The 18784-nt window shown below is 39.2% G+C and overlaps 2 protein-coding genes across 2 annotated transcripts in view; one reads left to right on the top strand and one right to left on the bottom strand.

Moving 5' to 3' along the window:
* The first annotated feature begins 1313 nt into the window (after positions 1–1313).
* Positions 1314–13741, top strand: zhx3b (zinc fingers and homeoboxes 3b). Its single transcript, XM_016240915.1, has 2 exons — positions 1314–1757; positions 10531–13741. The coding sequence occupies exon 2, from the start codon at positions 10683–10685 to the stop codon at positions 13101–13103; it is 2421 nt and encodes an 806-aa protein (XP_016096401.1). The 5' UTR covers positions 1314–1757; positions 10531–10682; the 3' UTR covers positions 13104–13741.
* Positions 13742–14480: 739 nt separating this feature from the next.
* Positions 14481–18784, bottom strand: part of plcg1 (phospholipase C, gamma 1) — an 80170-nt gene continuing 75866 nt past the window's right edge. The window contains exon 34 of the mRNA XM_016240901.1: positions 14481–15351. Within this exon, the coding sequence (XP_016096387.1) occupies positions 15312–15351 (40 nt within the window). The 3' untranslated portion in view covers positions 14481–15311. The remainder of the gene's footprint in view (positions 15352–18784) is intronic.

Here is an 18784-nt window from a genome sequence, read left to right on the forward strand (position 1 = left end):
TTCAATTTGGGGATTTCTAGGCAAGCTATAAAACAAAATAAAAAATAAATTCAAAACATATAGTACAGAATGTGTCCTTCCGCTTTCTAAATACTGATTGCAAACCTTTCTAAACACGTATTATTAACGATTATTATTAAATCGCCATTATTTGAATGTTTGACAGCCCCAGTTTTGGTTTATATATATATATATATATTTACAGTGCAATGCACTTAATAAACACATTTGAATTAAATTAACACCAGTGTTAAACATCACACCACTGTGTAGAAAAACGAGTGTGTGTGTCTGTGTGTGTGTGTGTGTGTGTGAGTGAGTGAGTGAGTGAGTGAGTGTGTGTGTGTGTGTGAGTGAGTGAGTGTCTGTCTGTCTGTCTCTGTCTGTGTGAGTGAGTGAGTGAGTGTGTGTGTGTGTGTGTGTCTGTCTGTCTGTCTGTCTCTGTCTGTGTGAGTGAGGGAGTGTGTGTGTGTGTTTGTAACCTTTCTAAACACGTATTATTAACGATTATTATTAAATCGCCATTATTTGAATGTTTGACAGCCCCAGTTTTGGTTTATATATATATATATATATTTACAGTGCAATGCACTTAATAAACACATTTGAATTAAATTAACACCAGTGTTAAACATCACACCACTGTGTAGAAAAACGATGTCAACTTAATACAAAGCAGATATTTATATATATATATTAAAAAAAAAGTCAAATGCTGAATGGATAAACGCAAACTTTTCACGTTTTATATCATTTGCTTTATTACAGTGAAAATATAAAAGTCAGTAACACAGACAAACAAAGCTGTTTTCACAATAGCACGCATGCTATCGCTCATGCACAGTCTAAAGAGTCTTTATACATCATATGTTATAAAAACATATCATATTCAATATGAATATTTAAGAGAGTGCTCTCGCTGGGGATTCTCATCACACCTCTTACTCGTGCAGCATGCATGCTTCCTCTTGACCTTGCTTGCACTTGCAGCCAAGCTTTAACCACACACACACATTGCGCTCACACAAACTACTACTGTGTAGACTTAATACAAAGCAGATATTTATATATATATATTAAAAAAAAAGTCAAATGCTGAATGGATAAACGCAAACTTTTCACGTTTTATATCATTTGCTTTATTACAGTGAAAATATAAAAGTCAGTAACACAGACAAACAAAGCTGTTTTCACAATAGCACGCATGCTATCGCTCATGCACAGTCTAAAGAGTCTTTATACATCATATGTTATAAAAACATATCATATTCAATATGAATATTTAAGAGAGTGCTCTCGCTGGGGATTCTCATCACACCTCTTACTCGTGCAGCATGCATGCTTCCTCTTGACCTTGCTTGCACTTGCAGCCAAGCTTTAACCACACACACACATTGCGCTCACACAAACTACTCCAGCTTAATTGCTCTAGTAATTTCACTTCGCGGAAACTTTTTCAAACTCGGCTTTTCATTCGCGACGACGAGTGCGGCAGGTCGTTATCTTTGCGTATCTGCCTATTAATGACTCAGTATCGTCAGTATATCGGTGTTTTATTCACCAGGGCTTCGGATGCGTCGGTCACATGACCCTCCTGCTGGTGACGCACGCGCACGCACACACACTCACGCACTCGACTGGACATAAACAAGAGCGAAGGGCCTTTGTGTTGCACTCATCCCTGTGTCCTCCAGCACGAGCTGCCTCGAGTCGTGTTTACCGAGTGCGTGGCGGCTGAAGCGGCGCGGGATTTGGCGGTGAGTTTGTGTCTGTGTCTGTGTTTGACTTTTCTTGTTACACGTCGAGCTCTCAGTCCATCATTACAGCAGATATGCTGCACTCTTCCAGCAAAAGTGACTGACCGCTGCTCTCTCAGTGAGGGAGTGTGTGTGTGCAATGGCGACAGGAAGCAGGGGTGGAGATGTAGTGCGTGGTTTGCAATATCTGATCATATTTCATAACACTAGCATTCATAGAAGTTAAAGTTGGTGTGGAATGATGGCGCACGCGAGTTACCAGTGCAGAGATCACTGACACCTTCACATAAATAGTTTCATCTTGAAGTTCATTTATGTTGTGGATCAGTGGGTTGGTTATTTATGTATGCATATTCCCAGAGTGTCCATCCAGTCAGTGTTCATTTATCATCACAGCTCATAATGCATTGCTGGCAGTGGATGCATCTAGTCCTCATAACAGCAAGAGAGATATGTGGTCAGTTTGAGATTATAGCATCCCGATAAACACAACTTTTTAGTTTCCCCATGTGTCAGATCTGGAAAATCTACCGGTAGTGTTGTTAATGATAAATCTGTTTGGATCTTTTCGTGTAAAGTCATGTTTGTTTAACATTTTTACCGGTGTTTATTTCAATTTGCCATTTTTAATAGAGTTTATTTGCTGTTATTCAGCTGCATTACACATATTTTTTCTCCCACTGGTGAATATATATATATATATATGTGGTCAGATTGAGATTATAGCATCGGCCAGGGCTGCGTTTTCCAAAAGCATCGTAAGATTGTTATTCCAATGGAGCTACGATCAATTTAAGTTTACCATACTTTTGGAAAACCGATAAACGCAACTTTTTAGTGTTCCCATGTGTAGTGTTGGCAATGTTAAATCAGCTTTAAAAATATTTAACCAGTGTTTATTTAAATCTGCCATTTTTAACCGATCTTATTTGCTATTATTCAACTGTATCGTTCATAATTATTTCCCCATTGGTTGCCCTGCACTATAGCATCAACTATCAGTATCTGTCAATTGAAAAAAAACTCAATTCAACTTTGTGTAAAATGTATGAATGATCATCCACACTTAAAGGTGTTAGATTGTTGTCAGTCATTAAAGTTTAGTAGTAAAGAGTGAAAAGCATAAGCATTGAATCAAATCTTGTTTCGTCAACACTGAAGCTCAAGGCTGTCTGAGGTGAACATGCAGGCCATGGTGTTGGACTCGAGGAAACCGTAACCGATTTACCTCCTCAGTAAAAGGTCACAGTCGATGCTCTTCTACATCTCAAAATGACGATCAGAGCTGTTACCTTGAAAACAGGTCTGTGTTTTAGGAAGGACAGTCAAATTAAAATATCTGATTGTTTTTGACCTCTCTCCGTGATTTATTTTGACGCTATTATGATTTTTTTACGACTGTAGAGAGAGATAAAACCCTAGATCATCAGCGAACACTAAATCAAGATGGAAACAAACCCGTAAATCAGGGATTTTATTCCCAGTTAATGACTCTGTTAGTGTGTCTTCCTGGTTTTACTTTCCTTGCCCTCTTCCAGGTGGGATTATTGCAAATCTATCCCCTAACAAAACCTGGAAACATTCCCTTGGCTTGGTCCTGAGCGCGAAGGCGTCTGAAATCAGGACAAGGGCTGTGCGTTCTAGCGGCTCTGGCATTGCACTGCCTCGCTGGTTAGGAGACTGTGAAGTCAGCCATTTTATGTTGGACAGCAGAGCGTGTGGTGTGCCGCCATTTTTCCCCCCATTTTTAACTGAGCCTTAACACCTTAGGTGCTGGTGACAGAATCTGTGCCACACTGCATTGAGAAAGCCACATGTTCTTTGGTGCTTTTGAACTTATGCTGTATTTTGCACAGTTGAAGTTGCATTTGCAATTATAATAACTGAGCAATACACATCAAAAAGCAATGCATAAAACAACCTACGCCATTGGCCTATTTGATGAAGGGGTCTTATTTTCAAAGCATATTGTCAATATAAAAAAACAAAAAAACAAACCTAAATTGGATAAACTTTTGTCAAAACTTTACACTTTACCTTAGATTTGACTTTTCTTACCAATTTAAAGGGTTAGTTCACCCCAAAATGAAAATTCTGTCATTAATTACTCGCCCTCATGTCGTTCCAAACCTGTAAGTCCTCCGTTCATCTTCGAAACCCAATTTAAGATATTTTTGATGGAATCTGAGAGCTCTCTGATCCCCCATAGACAGCAACGCAACTGAAATGTTCCCACGTCCAGAAACATAGCAAGGACATTGTTAAAACAGTCCATGTGACATCAGTGGCTCAACTTCAATTTTGCGAAGCTACGAGAATACTTTTTGTGCGCAAAAAACCCCCCAAAAAACTTAATTTATTTAACAATTCTTCTCCCCCCGAGTTACGTCTTCTGCCATTTTGGCGAGTACCCAAGAACGTAATCGGCGTATTCAGCGTTGTTTACGCTTGGGGGTAAAGCGTGCATATGCGTTGTGATACTCTCCAAAATGGCAGAAGATGTAACTCGGGACGGGTGAGAAGAATTGTTGAATAAAGTCGTCATTTTTGTTTTCTTTGCGCACAAAAAGTATTCTCGTAGCTTTGCAAAACTGAAGTTGAGCCACGGATGTCACATGGACTGTTTTACTGATGTCCTTACTACGTTTCTGTCTGGGAACATTTTAAAATAATGCATGTAGGGCTGCGCGATATGGCAAAAAAATGTAATCTGATATTTTCAGAACGTTTGACCGATTTTTGATTTTAAACTAGTGAACTTAAACACGATTCAAGCAACCTTTTCTTTATTACCCTCTAGTTAAAGAAAATTCGGTAACACTTTAGTATAAGGACCAATTCTAACTATTAACTAGCTGCTTATTAGCATGCCTGTTATTAACATATTGGCTGTTTATTAGTGCTTATAAAGCACATATTCTGCATGACCATATTCTACATCCCTAATCCTACCCAATACCTAAACTTAACAACTACCTTACTAACTATTAATAAGCAGCAAATTAGGAGTTTAAGGCAAAAGTCGTAGTTAATGGCGAGAATTGGAACTTAAAATAAAGTGACCAAAAAATGCATTCCAAGTGCACACCGCACATGAAGTTTTTAACATGATTAAAAGGTTAAACAAATCACTTGTTAAATATCTTTGCAGAAAAGATGCATGAACTACAACTACATCTTGAACAAACTTACATGTTCACAAAAGTAAAATGCTTTTGAAAAAATTCTCAGAAGTCAAGATAATTCAAAATCACCGAAGATATAACAGCAGTAGACTATTATTAACTATACATGTTCAGTAAAAACAACAGCAGCTTTCAGCCTGATGTTGCCATGATGCAAACATGAAATATCAAGACATACAGTAGTAGTACTTTACAGTTTTGTTTTATTTTTAATTTGATAGCACTGCATTTCCATAGTTTTTTCTATGTAAACATGGATGTGCTGCGCTCGCTTCTCTTGCATGAAATGTCAGTCTAAAAACGCGGCGCTCAAGCTAAAAGAAGTTCAACTTTTTTGCATTGTTTTCTATTCCGCTGCCTACGTCGCAAAAACATTCTCTGTGAATGGTACTAGTTACGGTCCTCCACAGAGCGCGTCACCCGTGAGCCGTTGATCACAGATCATTATTCGTTTCTCTTTACTGTTATCATTGGCATATTGTGTCTAATTCTAACGTTTGGTAATATTCCTATTCAAAATCGTGATTCCTTGATTTATAAAAAATAAAATCATGGCAAAACGTTAAATTCGAATGAATCGATAAAGTCTGAAAAATTGGCCAGTCGTAAATGCATGTTAACGTTGCGACTAAGAAACACGGTTTCGCACCAACATGCATTGGTGGCTTTGACAAGGGAGTGAGGGGACGCCATGCTGTTGACAATGAGTGAGAACAAGCGCAGCTATCAAACCCAGTGAAACAGGATCAGGGACTGCTCTCGCCACTCGCAGCGTCTGGAAAAAACAAGCCAGGGCGAGCTAGGAACCACTGAGCGAATGAGTGCGTCAGTGCGTTAATTCGGTGTGTGTTCGTGAAACAGAGTAGTGTGTAGTGGGGGTTGTTGCCATGGGGACAGTAACACACCAGTGGTGCTGACGACCCGTCTCCCTGCGGACTGGGCTGAACTTGTTGAGGGAGAGCGAGGGAATGGGGGAGGGGACATGTGTTTTCGCCAAAGCAAACGTTACGGATAGAGAACAGATTTGAATCCCAACTACACATTAGCCATGTTTAGCGACGCGTTCTTATAACACACCCACGTGGTTCAGAATTGATCAGTTTAGGCACTATTGTGTCATTGTTTATTTACATGTTCTCCAAAGAGACAAAGATATTCTGTTAGATGGCTACACTGCAAAAAATGATTTTCTTATTTAGTATTTTTGTCTTGTTTTCTAGTTTAAATATCTAAATTCTTGAATCAGGATGCATTTATTTGACAAGTAAAATAACTTCGATTAAAAAATGATGAAAATATTGTGTTTTTGCTCAAAACAAGCAAAAATATCTGCCAATGGTGCAAGAAAAATAATCTTGTTTAGCCTTTGAATTAAGATTATTTTTCTTACCCCATTGGCAGACATTTTTGCTTGTTTTGAGCAAAAACTAACTAACTAGTTGTCAAAATTTGAAGTGGATCAAAAAAGTTCAACAAAGGTGTCCTAAGACATGAACACATTTTGGTTTTAGGCTTTAGGACAACTTTGATGAAAGGTTTTGATCCATTTCAAATGTTGACTACTGTGTGTGTGTGTATGTGTGTATATATATATATATATGAGTACAAGACTTAAAATCTTGAGTCATCTTGATTCAAGAATGTTTAGATATTTATACTAGAAGACAAAAATACAAAATATTTTTTCCGGTGAGTCTGACTGTATAGGCCTCGAGTTTTTTATATGTTGAACACTCATTTATTTGTACCTTTTTAGTGTAAACATTGCACTTAAGTATTGCCAAACAAGTGATCCAGGACTAATCCTTCAGTGTTTTTTTGGCTTGTCAATATAGTGGTTCATCAATGGATGTTTTTAAATTACAAATCCGTCATTTTTACATATGGTCCGCCCAATCTTGAACATTATCTAACATTGTAGATTTAAAGCGTTTGCTAATTTTTAAGCAAACAAATTGGCAGACGGTCCATAGTTTTGTTCATAGCTTAACGCTCGACGCAAACGGCAGCTTGGCTCCGGGGTTGACCACTCGCTAAACAGCTCATGGTGGAACATTCCAGAGCCTTTGGAGTGAGCCAGAGAGGAGGAGGAGGAGGAGAAGGAGAAGGAGGAGATGTGGGGGGTAACGGCTCTGTGATTGTTGGATGAGGGTGGAAAAGGGTGTGTGTGAGGGGGGTAGGGATGGGGAATTGGTATCAAGGCAAAAAATTCCTTGCTGAAACGCCTCACCTCACACTTCCTGCGACAGTTAATGGCCCCCAACACATGTGCACACACACACACACACACATGCTCGCACCTCGGACCAAACTTAAGGGCCCAACCCCCACTCGTCTTCTCGTCCTCAGGGTCTGACCAGCGTGATGGATGTCAGGCCCGCCTACCACGCAACCCTTTTGTGTTGGTTATGTGACCCAGCAGCATTGGCAGGGCCATGCCCCCAACGCCGCAGCAAGCTGCAATGAAGGGCATTTCCATTTTCTGGGAAAAAGAGGATATTGTGGCAGTGTAAAGGCCTTTCCACACTAAGCGCGAAAAAGAATATCGGACGCGCTGGAATAAAACAATAGATTTCTATGGATGCTTCCACACAGACTGCGAACATTCGCGCACTGAAAATGCTAACGTTTTTTTTTTTTTTTGAACCAGTCCGACGAATCTTTTCAGTTACACAAAGTGAAAACACAGGCCGTCCAATAAGATTTGAGTATTACATCACGTGGCCAGAGCAACTGCTGTTACCCAAAAGGTTGACGCGGTGGCGCTAAAAGCTCAGAAGACTGCATTGAGCACGAGCGTAAAAACACCGAAGTAGAGTACTTTCAACCAACATACAAAGAATGTTGGTGTCTATTTATATTCATACGATATATTTTCTGTATATGTTTTCATGCAGGTCATATGGAGCACATCCATATGACCTTCAGATCGCCGATACACGATATTATCGAGCCAATTTATTTAATTATTAACTTAGTTTAATAGCTGGAGAGTGAACCAACTCCAGGCCAGGGTACGGCTAAAAGCAGCCTAATCTTAGTGTAATCCATTAACTGCACATTATATATTTTCAGTCAAGTAGCATATGGATGTCATATCATTAAAATATTTTTTATATGACTAAATTTGTATTTAACTTGATCACAATTTAATAAAAACATTGTATGTTACTAATTATAATGCTTGCATTGCCTTAGTTATTCAAACAGCAGCTACAGAAAACGAGCAAAGAACATTTACATTACCAAAGAACATCATCACTGACTTCAGTCTAGGGCAAGTATATGCACTTTAAAAAACAGTCCCGTTATAATCAGTGAAGCTATCTCTTATACTTACATCACACGTACATCTGCACTTTGTTGTTTATGATGAGAGAATTCACAAGAGGGCTGAATTCAGTCAGCGCGCTTGTGCAATAAACAACAAAACTCTGGTGTTTCAGCGATGACTCATTTGCATGCCTCTGATTGGCCATTGCGTTCATAAACTCAACGTAATTGGTTATAACGCGCAACACTATAAAAAGTCATATGATTGGACAAATAAGCCCTAATATTAATTAGATAATGATACTAGCCTAATAATAATAATAATAATTGTCTTGATATCGTCAAAGGCATCAGCCATAGGTGATATCTCTGACTATCGTCGATACACGATACTATCATCTATTGGCACAACCCTAATCTGAGCCATAAATGCAATGTGACTAATCACTCTGAAGCTGCAGGAAAATCATATCATGACAATGCCAGAGTGGCTGATGCCACCAGAAGAACATGTACAGCTCATAAAATCAACAGCAGTTGACAGAGAAAATTAGAAAAAGAAGTATATTTCACAACTTTAAGAGCCCTCCAAAAGCTGGGCGCTGGAAAAACGTCTTCTAAACCATAACAAAATAAAAGTGATTTATATAGACCAATTCGGAGTTTGCAAACAGTAATGACGGTTTTTTTTGTGGGCGGAGCATATCTGTTGGTAGAAAATTACAGTTTTCAAGTAGCAGTCTATGGAAGCCATGGAATAAAAGAATAAAAAAAGGTAAATTTGAGTATACATTTCAAATTTCTGACTTTATTATCGCAATTAATCTCTTAGAAGTGTGAGATTATATCTCACAATTCTGATAAGAAAAATCAACTCGTCATTCTCCCTTTACCCCTCGGATCAGATTTATGAGTTTGTATCTCACACTTCTGCCTTTTTTCCTCATAATTGACAAACTCACTATTGTTGAGTTAAATTGAGTTTTAAAGTCTGAACTAGGATATTTAAACTTGTATTTGCTAGGGGGGAAAAAAGTCAGAATTGTGAGATAAAATAAATGTTATGTCAAATATTTTAGGTTTAAATAGTATTTCATGCTGTAACTTTAGGGCTAATACAATATGTCCCCTATGAACAGCATATGTGAATATTATGTAGACCTATAAAACCTTTGTAAATCAAATGTATGCTTTAAAAGTAGAGTAATAATCATAGCAGGTTTTATTGCATTTATTATTTATTGCGTTTAGTTTCAAATGGCATATTTGATGACCGTATTCTATACAAATGATTTGCATTCTGATTCTGACATCCAAAGGCACAACAATACATTTTTTCTCATATTCCATGGGTTTTACCCGTTTCCCTCCACTTGTTACCAGTGTTTTTCTGCTACCACAATGCGCACGCAGCTGAAAGTAATATAACTCTGAGGTCTACTCCAAATAGGTCTATATGAGTTGCAAAATTTTGATGTAGTCAGAATATTTGATTACTATATAATGGCCATCTGGAGAATAATACTTTAGGATCCTGATGGTGTAATTACAGCATCTACCAGCAGGGGCTAACTAGACCATGTTATCAGACCAAAGTTCTCCTGTGTCCCTTTGTGACATGGTAGAATTGGAGAAAGTTGTACTGCTCTTTTCAGTTTGGTTATTGGTCATACAGTATTCTCTTATTGGAAACATGTTCTTGTTGTCATCGCTGTGGTCCTTTCTTGTCATATGTTTTGCCTTTTGTGGCCCCAAATCCCTATCATTTGGAGGGTTAACTTGCAGCTAAGAACTGTGCTGCCCTGTTGCTGGGTATGTTTGCTTGCTGCAGTCTAAGATTAGTGAATTGAAAGTGACCTATATTTCTAGTAGGCCTTGGCAGTCACAGTCATTTGAATCAGAAATGAACTCAAGTGCTTTTTTTCCTGTGTTGTTGTTGTTTAATGAATACACTGTTGAACATTAGGATGTGTGCATATTGAAATGTATGTTTTCTCACATTTGTGGTATGAAAAAATCCATCGGGTTTGATTGATAGTATGTCAGTCACTTAAAACAACAAAAGTTAAACTTTTTCTGAGAGGGGATGGGGTGTGAGGACGCTCCGTAAACGGAATGAAAGGCTGTAAAAGCTTCTTTGAAAGTAGCTCAGTCATCAGAGACAGACATAAAAGCAGCTCTTCTCTTTTGTACTGTAAGTGAAAAGACGTTTAAAGATAGAAGGTCAATAGGCAGTTTTTTTTGTTATTTTAGTATAGTAACTAAGTTGAGGTTGACTTCTGTGGTTCTTAAAAGCTGTTGTTTTTTCTTTACAGACGCTCTGATGCCTGAAACCATTAAGGACATTAAATGCTTATAATGAACTGATGATAATGTCCATCAAAAAGTTCTCAGTGGATGTTTAATAAGAGTGGATAACCATCATAATTAATCAGGACTCTCACTGGAGACTTAAGTAGACAGAACCATGGCTAGCAAGAGGAAGTCGACCGTTCCATGCATGATTCCTGTAAAAGCCATGCATCTGCAGGATGACTTTGAGCGGGACAGACTGTCCCCTTCAACCAAGGACATTGGCTTTTCCGTTACAGAGGAAGCAAGTGGAAAAAGCTGTCAAAGTTTGGATGAGTTCTCTGGGCAAGAAGCAGGTGATACCCATAAAGATGGCGGTATTTACACTTGTAGGCCATGTAACTTTGAGACCCAGGATCTAAATCTTTTCCTTGATCACGTCTACATTGGACACCTAGATTTCCGCATTGACCCTTGTTTCCTTTGTGTGGATTGTGGGATTAGTGCAGCAAAATTTGAGGGCTTGGCACTGCACAATGCCCGTGTCCATCCGAGTACAATAAACACCACACTTCAGCTCAAAAAGAAGGACAATAGAATCATAGTAGAGCAGCGTCTTTGCGTGGAACTTTGTGAAAGCACTAGCTCTAAAGAATCTGAGATATCCATCACCAAGACACCAATCATGAAAATGCTGAAGGGTAAATCAGAACCCAAAAGGATTGTAGTTTCCCACCATGCAACTGATGACCCTCCCCCCGTTATTACCAAAGTGGTGGAGAAAAGTGACTCTCCTGCAGTTACAGTCACTCATGTGCCCACTATTGTACACAATGGAGCAGCCAGCAAAGTTGCCTTGCCATCGGCCATACAGATTGTGAATGGCTCTGGGGCTTTGCCCATGCTGAAGACAGCTGTTACACAAGTCGTATCCGTTGTGCAGAACAGAAGTCTCAATCAACAATCTGCTCCAATCACTGTCTCCTCAACCCACTCCTCTTCGGCATCAAGTACTAAGAATCTTCCAAAAGTAATGATCCCCATGAGCAGCATTCCTACTTACAATGCATTCATGGACAATAGCAGTTTCTTAAAGACATCCTTTAGCAAGTTCCCTTATCCAACCAAGGCTGAGCTTTGCTACCTTACTGTAGTCACCAAGTATCCCGAGGAGCAGATCAAGATCTGGTTCACAGCACAAAGGCTGAAACAAGGAATCAGCTGGTCTCCAGAAGAAATAGAAGATGCCCGCAGAAAAATGTTCAATACAATCATACAGGCAGCACCTTCAAACGGCCAACAGCAACGTCAGACCCACCACACCACTACTCAACAAACTATCACAGTTCTGGGCACAACCAGCATCCCTCATATCTTACAAGGTAGACTTGTTGGGCAAGGAGGGGTTATTGTCACCCAACCAATGATGGCTAATGGAATTCAGGTCAGCAGTGCCCCTGTTGCATTAGCCGTAACACCTAAACCTCAGGCTGCTGCAAAGCCTACTATGCTGGCCAGACCCACCGCAGCCCTGGTAGCCGATAAAGGAATCAGCATGGTTTTAGGCACTGTTGGTAGCAGCAGTAGTGGAAATTGCAGTAGTAGCAGCAGCAGCAATGCTAGTACTAGCAGCGGTTCAAGCAGTATTAGTAGTACTAGCAGCTTATGTAGCCAGGCTAGTGTAATCAGTATTGGTAGCTGCAGCCCTGCTAAGTCAAATAGCAACAGTAAAATTAAGATCAATACACCGGATACTAATGCCACTTGCATTCAAAGCAATGGCAACATTGTGAAAAGTGAGGGTAAAGGCAATTCTGAGGCTAAAAGCAACATTAACAGCAAGGACATTGTTTCAGCTGCCAGTACCACTCCAGCCACGACCTCTGCATCTACGACTACAACAGATAGTGCCGTACCAAGTAAATCAGACTCTCCTATGTCTATGAACTCCCGTATATTCTCCACCACTAACTTCCTGGACCCCAGCTTTAACAAAACCAAGAAGTCACAGGAACAGCTGGCAGCCTTAAAGGAGAGCTTCCTTGTTAGCCAGTTTCCTAATCAAGAGGAAGTAGACCGACTTATAAGCCTAACTGGTCTGTCTGTACGTGAAGTGCGGAAATGGTTCAGCGACCGCCGTTACCACTTCCGGAATCTGAAGGGTTCAAGGTCAAGTGGCGGAGGTCAAACTGTTACTAGTGGTAGCCTTTCCCAACTGGAGACTCTTGCTGCTGGGGACTTGTCCGAAAACAGTACACCCCCAGAGAGGCCCAAAACTCCCCAGCAGTCACCTCTCAGCCCCTCAGAGACATCATCCCCGCCAACTCCAACACGGCGTCCTCCACGACCACCATCGCCAGATTTCACGGCGATACGGTACAAAGAGCGAGAGCCCCACCAGGTTCGTGCTTTGGAGGCCAGCTTTGCACAGGACCCAGATCCACCTAGTGAAGAAGTTGACCGGTTAAGAGTAGAAACAAAGATGACTCGCCGTGAGATCCACGGTTGGTTTGCTGAGCGACGGAGGAGGATAGCAGCAGAGAAGAAGAAAGAGGAAGCTGAGAGGAAGAAGAAAAAAAACAAAACATATCCATAATATTTTCAGAATTATTCAACGCTCAGGGTGTTCTACTAACCCAATGAACTGAGACTGACTTATTTTGGTCCCAATTTTTGTATAAACCACCTGCAGAGTCTACCTTTGGCTTTCTTTAAACAGACATCATGGTTAACACGCTACTAACTCATACATAAAATGTCCTCCCTATTTTGATCTAAGACAAAATATAATAAAAAGCCTTCAGGAACAAGACTTCTCAATTGCTAAAATGTGGAGAAACAGGAAACGATAAATCACAGAAATGTTGTTGGAGGAATAACATTTTCTGAAATGAGATGGTCGAAGTCCTGTAAACTAAATGCACGTTGCCGTGCAGACTGGCAAAACATAAAACAAGGAGAGTGATATTGCTCTCTGGTCACTTGATAACGTCGTAACTTTGTTTAAAAAAAAAAAAAAGGTTGTTAAAGGTCGAAGAATGTCTTCCTGATGCTCAGACAGCGACTGCTTCAATGAGATCTCCCATACTGCCACCTGCCTGTCTTAAAAAAAAACAAAAAAACAAGAGCATCCTGGGACGTGTCAAACAGTTTAGTCCATCAACTCGGACAGAGGAAAGAGAAAGCGCAAGAATGCGAGAAACAACTTAAAAAGGCCAAGCCCTCATGTTAAAAAAACTCATATAGAAAAAAACTATTAGCATTATGAAACATGTTTAAATAATAAAAAATAATCAATCTGAAATGAAATAAGAATCTGGAGTGAGAGGCTCTTTGAGAGCAGATCAGCTGCAACACTTTTCTAATCGACAGCAAAATGGGGCACGCACACACATTTATATATTTATATATATAAGCCAGAGAGATAGAGTAAAGAAAAAGCATTATTACTCCATAAATGTTAACCTGGAATCGGTTTCAAAGGGATGAATGATACAGCCCCCACTCAGTTTTGAAACATTGGCCTTGTACCCGATTCTCGCTCTGCATCAGAACACCCCCTTGTAGAAGAAAAAAAACAAAACATATCCATAATATTTTCAGAATTATTCAACGCTCAGGGTGTTCTACTAACCCAATGAACTGAGACGGACTTATTTTGGTCCCAATTTTTGTATAAACCACCTGCAGAGTCTACCTTTGGCTTTCTTTAAACGGACATCATGGTTAACACGCTACTAACTCATACATAAAATGTCCACCCTATTTTGATCTAAGACAAAATATAATAAAAAGCCTTCAGGAACAAGACTTCTCAATTGCTAAAATGTGGAGAAACAGGAAACGATAAATCACAGAAATGTTGTTGGAGGAATAAAATGTTCTGAAATGAGATGGTCGAAGTCCTGTAAACTAAATGCACGTTGCCGTGCAGACTGGCAAAACATAAAACAAGGAGAGTGATATTGCTCTCTGGTCACTTGATAACGTCGTAACTTTGTTTAAAAAAAAAAAAAAGGTTGTTAAAGGTCGAAGAATGTCTTCCTGATGCTCAGACAGCGACTGCTTCAATGAGATCTCCCATACTGCCACCTGCCTGTCTTAAAAAAAACAAAAAAACAAGAGCATCCTGGGACGTGTCAAACAGTTTAGTCCATCAACTCGGACAGAGGAAAGAGAAAGCGCAAGAATGCGAGAAACAACTTAAAAAGGCCAAGCCCTCATGTTAAAAAAACTCATATAGAAAAAAACAATTAGCATTATGAAACATGTTTAAATAATAAAAAATAATCAATCTGAAATGAAATAAGAATCTGGAGTGAGAGGCTCTTTGAGAGCAGATCAGCTGCAACACTTTTCTAATCGACAGCAAAATGGGGCACGCACACACATTTATATATTTATATATATAAGCCAGAGAGATAGAGTAAAGAAAAAGCATTATTACTCCATAAATGTTAACCTGGAATCGGTTTCAAAGGGATGAATGATACAGCCCCCACTCAGTTTTGAAACATTGGCCTTGTACCCGATTCTCGCTCTGCATCAGAACACCCCCTTGTCCCGTCCGCCGCAGGTTCAGATTGTAGCTAAGCAGATAATTGTTTGTTTCTGTCCGTGAGCCGCAGCTTCGTTCACGCCCCGCGCGGCCCGGAGCGGGAGAGAGTCGCAGAGAGAGGGAGATCTGTCCGAAAACGCTGGCGATGCCGATTTCCACAGAAGCGGGTTTCAATGCAGTCCTTGACATCATCAGCTCTGTGGGACCCTTGTCGCTGGCCTTGCGTCTGTCCGTCGCAAGCTCGGGTTACGCTCGGTTGTCGGCGCTGACGCGAGCCCTGCGGAGCCTGCGAGAGAAAAGAAACATCACACACATAAGAGCTCAACCCTTTAGCCTGACTTCTGATCATCAGCATTAGATCCGGTCCACACTGCAGCTTGTGCTTGACGAGAAGCAGCCACTCAGACAGGAAGAGACCATCTAAAACTCACCTAATTATACCTATGAACATTGGTATTTGGAAATAATCTATTGTCGTAACTATGTAACGATTAACGTTTTGATGATAAATCATGATAAAATTATCCACGGTTAGTATTACCTCGTCATATTTTAAGCATCATTAAAACCGTATTCAATTACCACGATTTGAACAACGAAAAAGTAATTTCGTTTTGTGTGAAAACATGGCGGAAAGCTGGGAGGTTTTAAAAGAGTGCTAAGGGAATTATACAAATGAATATACGCATGAATTAATTATATGAATGTGCCTCTGTAGGTTCTGGATGTCTTCAGAAAAGATTCAATGGCATTTTGTTTTTATCTTCGCTTTGTGTAATACCTGATAAAGTAGTGTTTTAATCGCAATGCTGCTTTGTTCACGGAGGTTACGGGAAACAGCTGTAATTCTGCTGCTCCATAAGCGCCACCTGCTGTCAGAGAGTGGGTTTACAGAGACTTACGTTCACATTCAGCCTGTGTGCAGTTTGCATGGCCTTCTGTAAACTTTGACCTGTTGATGAAAAACAAGCTTATGTGGATTCTACACATTTAAACAATTTGGATAAGGTATCTAGAATTATTTATGGAGCAGATAAAATACATATAATCATTTATCGATTAATTATTTTCATTTTGACTTAACCCTTTTCTTTATTTAAAGACTGAAACGTGAGGTTTACCATTTTATGAAACCTTTTCAAAGTTATGTTTGAACATTTCGTACATGTTATTTAAAATACGGAGTCGGACATCATTGGTAATGTTATTTTTTGTGTGTGTGTTTATGCAAACAAAAATTCATTTTATTTGTTGATTTTAAATATAAAACTTGGTGAAATGATTTGTGTTAGTTTCCAGCACATTTTAACAATACCGTGATAATACTGATAACCGTGATAATCTTGGTCACTATAATCATAAGAAATGTTCATACCGTTACATCTCTAGTCGTAACATTGATTTCAGATTTATCAGCATTAAATGTCAAAAAGTAATGGCGATTCATAGGTTTTTGGTCAGAATAAGCTACAAAATGGACCAGTTGTCATAGAATTTCATATTTTGCAGTTGAAATATTGTTTTAACAAAATAAGCAATAGGTTACCAGCTTTATTACATAGTTCATCATTGTTGGTATGGAAATTAGGGAAAACTAATAGTTGAGCATCTCAATACGCTGAATAATTACTTTCAAAGAACACAACATCATATTGCTGATAGAGGTCAAGAAATTGAGCAGACTACGTCCATGTTTTTATATAGTATGGTTCACACACACACACACACACACACACACACAAGGAATTTGTCTTGGTGTTAGGAGCTTCTGGTACAGAAAATACAAACAAAGTGCAGACATACATAAAATGAGAGAATAGACAATAAATTATAAATAACAATAGTAATAAAAAATATACAGAAAAAGGAAAAATGTCCATAGACAGAACTGTGAATGTGTGCTATTTACAGATGAAAGTTTGATGAGTTACGGCGGGACATAAGCTAACATACACTTGCTGCACGTCGCATAAAATGTTCAAAAATGTCAATATGTGGGAGTAAGAGAAGAGCAGACATATGGATAAATCTGACGACGCAAGAGAGAACTTAATTCGGTCCGGTTTTCTGAGGAGTCGTTTTGACGAGTATTCACGTAAACACAGTTGATTACGTCTTAAGTGAACGTAAACAGTAGGGAACGTGTATCAGTACATTGCATCCATTGCAGCTGTGCATTCGGTTTTAAAGGGATAGCAGCCTAATTTAGTTGCTATTGAGTCATTGATGTTAATCAAGCAACAAAAGAAAGACCGAAAATCACGCACTGCTCTTGACTGAAAAACTTTAGTAGCCCTAAAGATTAATCAAAATTTATTTATAGAAATAAATATGTCTGCTTGAAAGAATGAAGAATACGGTAAACAAGTTGCTATAAAGAATGCATAATTAGCCTATATAACCATTGGTATTTCATTAAAAAGAAGACCATGTTCTTGTTCTTTATGAGAAGTGGTTTTATTTAAGGCATGTTGTGTGTCACCGCAGTTAAATCGGTGTCTATCATGATAAAACCTAAATATCAAACCTACATAATGAGTTTAGAAATTTTAGAGAAATGCTTAATAAATGCACTGTAACTAAACCCATTAGTTTTTAGCTGACTAAATTTACTGTAGATTTAGTCGACTAAAATCTTATGATATTTAGTCAACTAAAACTAGACTAAAACTAAAAACAATTCAGATGACTAAAACTAAATGGCATTTTAGTCAAAAGACTGACTAAAACTAAATCAAAATTTTCTGTCAAAATTAACAGTGCTGTATACACGTCATTTTCTTTCTGAACACCGGATTGGGATGCGGCGGATTGGGGGGGAGGGAATCACGATGTCGGCTCAACATCGTGATGTCTATCAGCCCAACCCTAGTCCAGAGTAGGGGTTGCACAGACTAGTCGACTTTAATGCTCTGCCATGACGCTTTTTGATTGATGTCGACTAGTCGCGCTGCGTGGATCATGTGATTTTGACATGAACAACATGGCAGCCTTACACACGAGGACCGATCAGGAACCCGGTGGGTCATTTCAGCAAAGCAGCAGTGGCATATCAAGTGTGTGGAAATATTTTTCTAAAGATGACGCTGGTAAAAATGTCACTTGCAAAATATGCAAGTCCGTCCTGAAGTACAACAAAAGTACAAGTGTGATGCACACTCATCTGAAAAGGCATAGCTCCGTGATACAACCCATCAAAAGGCTTATTTAAACACCGCAGAATAAGCCTTAAAAGTTATCAGAGGTGCAACAGCGTGTTCATATATACGTTTTCGATGGTTTGTGTTTTTAACTTGATGGGAGCGAAATGAAACTGTCTGAACCCGAAGCTGTATGTGTTGTCTGTCTCCACTCTTCCCCCTCCTCCGCTCCGCACCAGGCCCACTTTTTTAGCATTTTTTTTAAAACTGTGGTGAGAACTAACCAGTGCTGAAACAGGGGGTTTCATGACCCTTTAAAGTAGTTTTTTGTTAAAACTTCTGTGAATAATTTGCTGATGCAGTTACAAAAAGACTGCATTTTTCTGCAGACTCATGAGTTAAATGTTGCCCATGATCACAACTATCATAGTAATCATCTTAAAGTTGGCATGAACATAAAATTCACCCGATCTATTCTCTGTTACAGATCTTATTGTGAATGATTGCATGCATGTTTCATTTTTTTAACTGCAAAATATTTAATCAAAATGTTAACTGGATCTTTCAGTGAAATGAAAG

Source organism: Sinocyclocheilus grahami, unplaced genomic scaffold, assembly GCF_001515645.1.
Source record: "Sinocyclocheilus grahami isolate Dianchi unplaced genomic scaffold, SAMN03320097.WGS_v1.1 scaffold604.1, whole genome shotgun sequence".
In the NCBI taxonomy this organism is placed as follows: domain Eukaryota; kingdom Metazoa; phylum Chordata; class Actinopteri; order Cypriniformes; family Cyprinidae; genus Sinocyclocheilus; species Sinocyclocheilus grahami.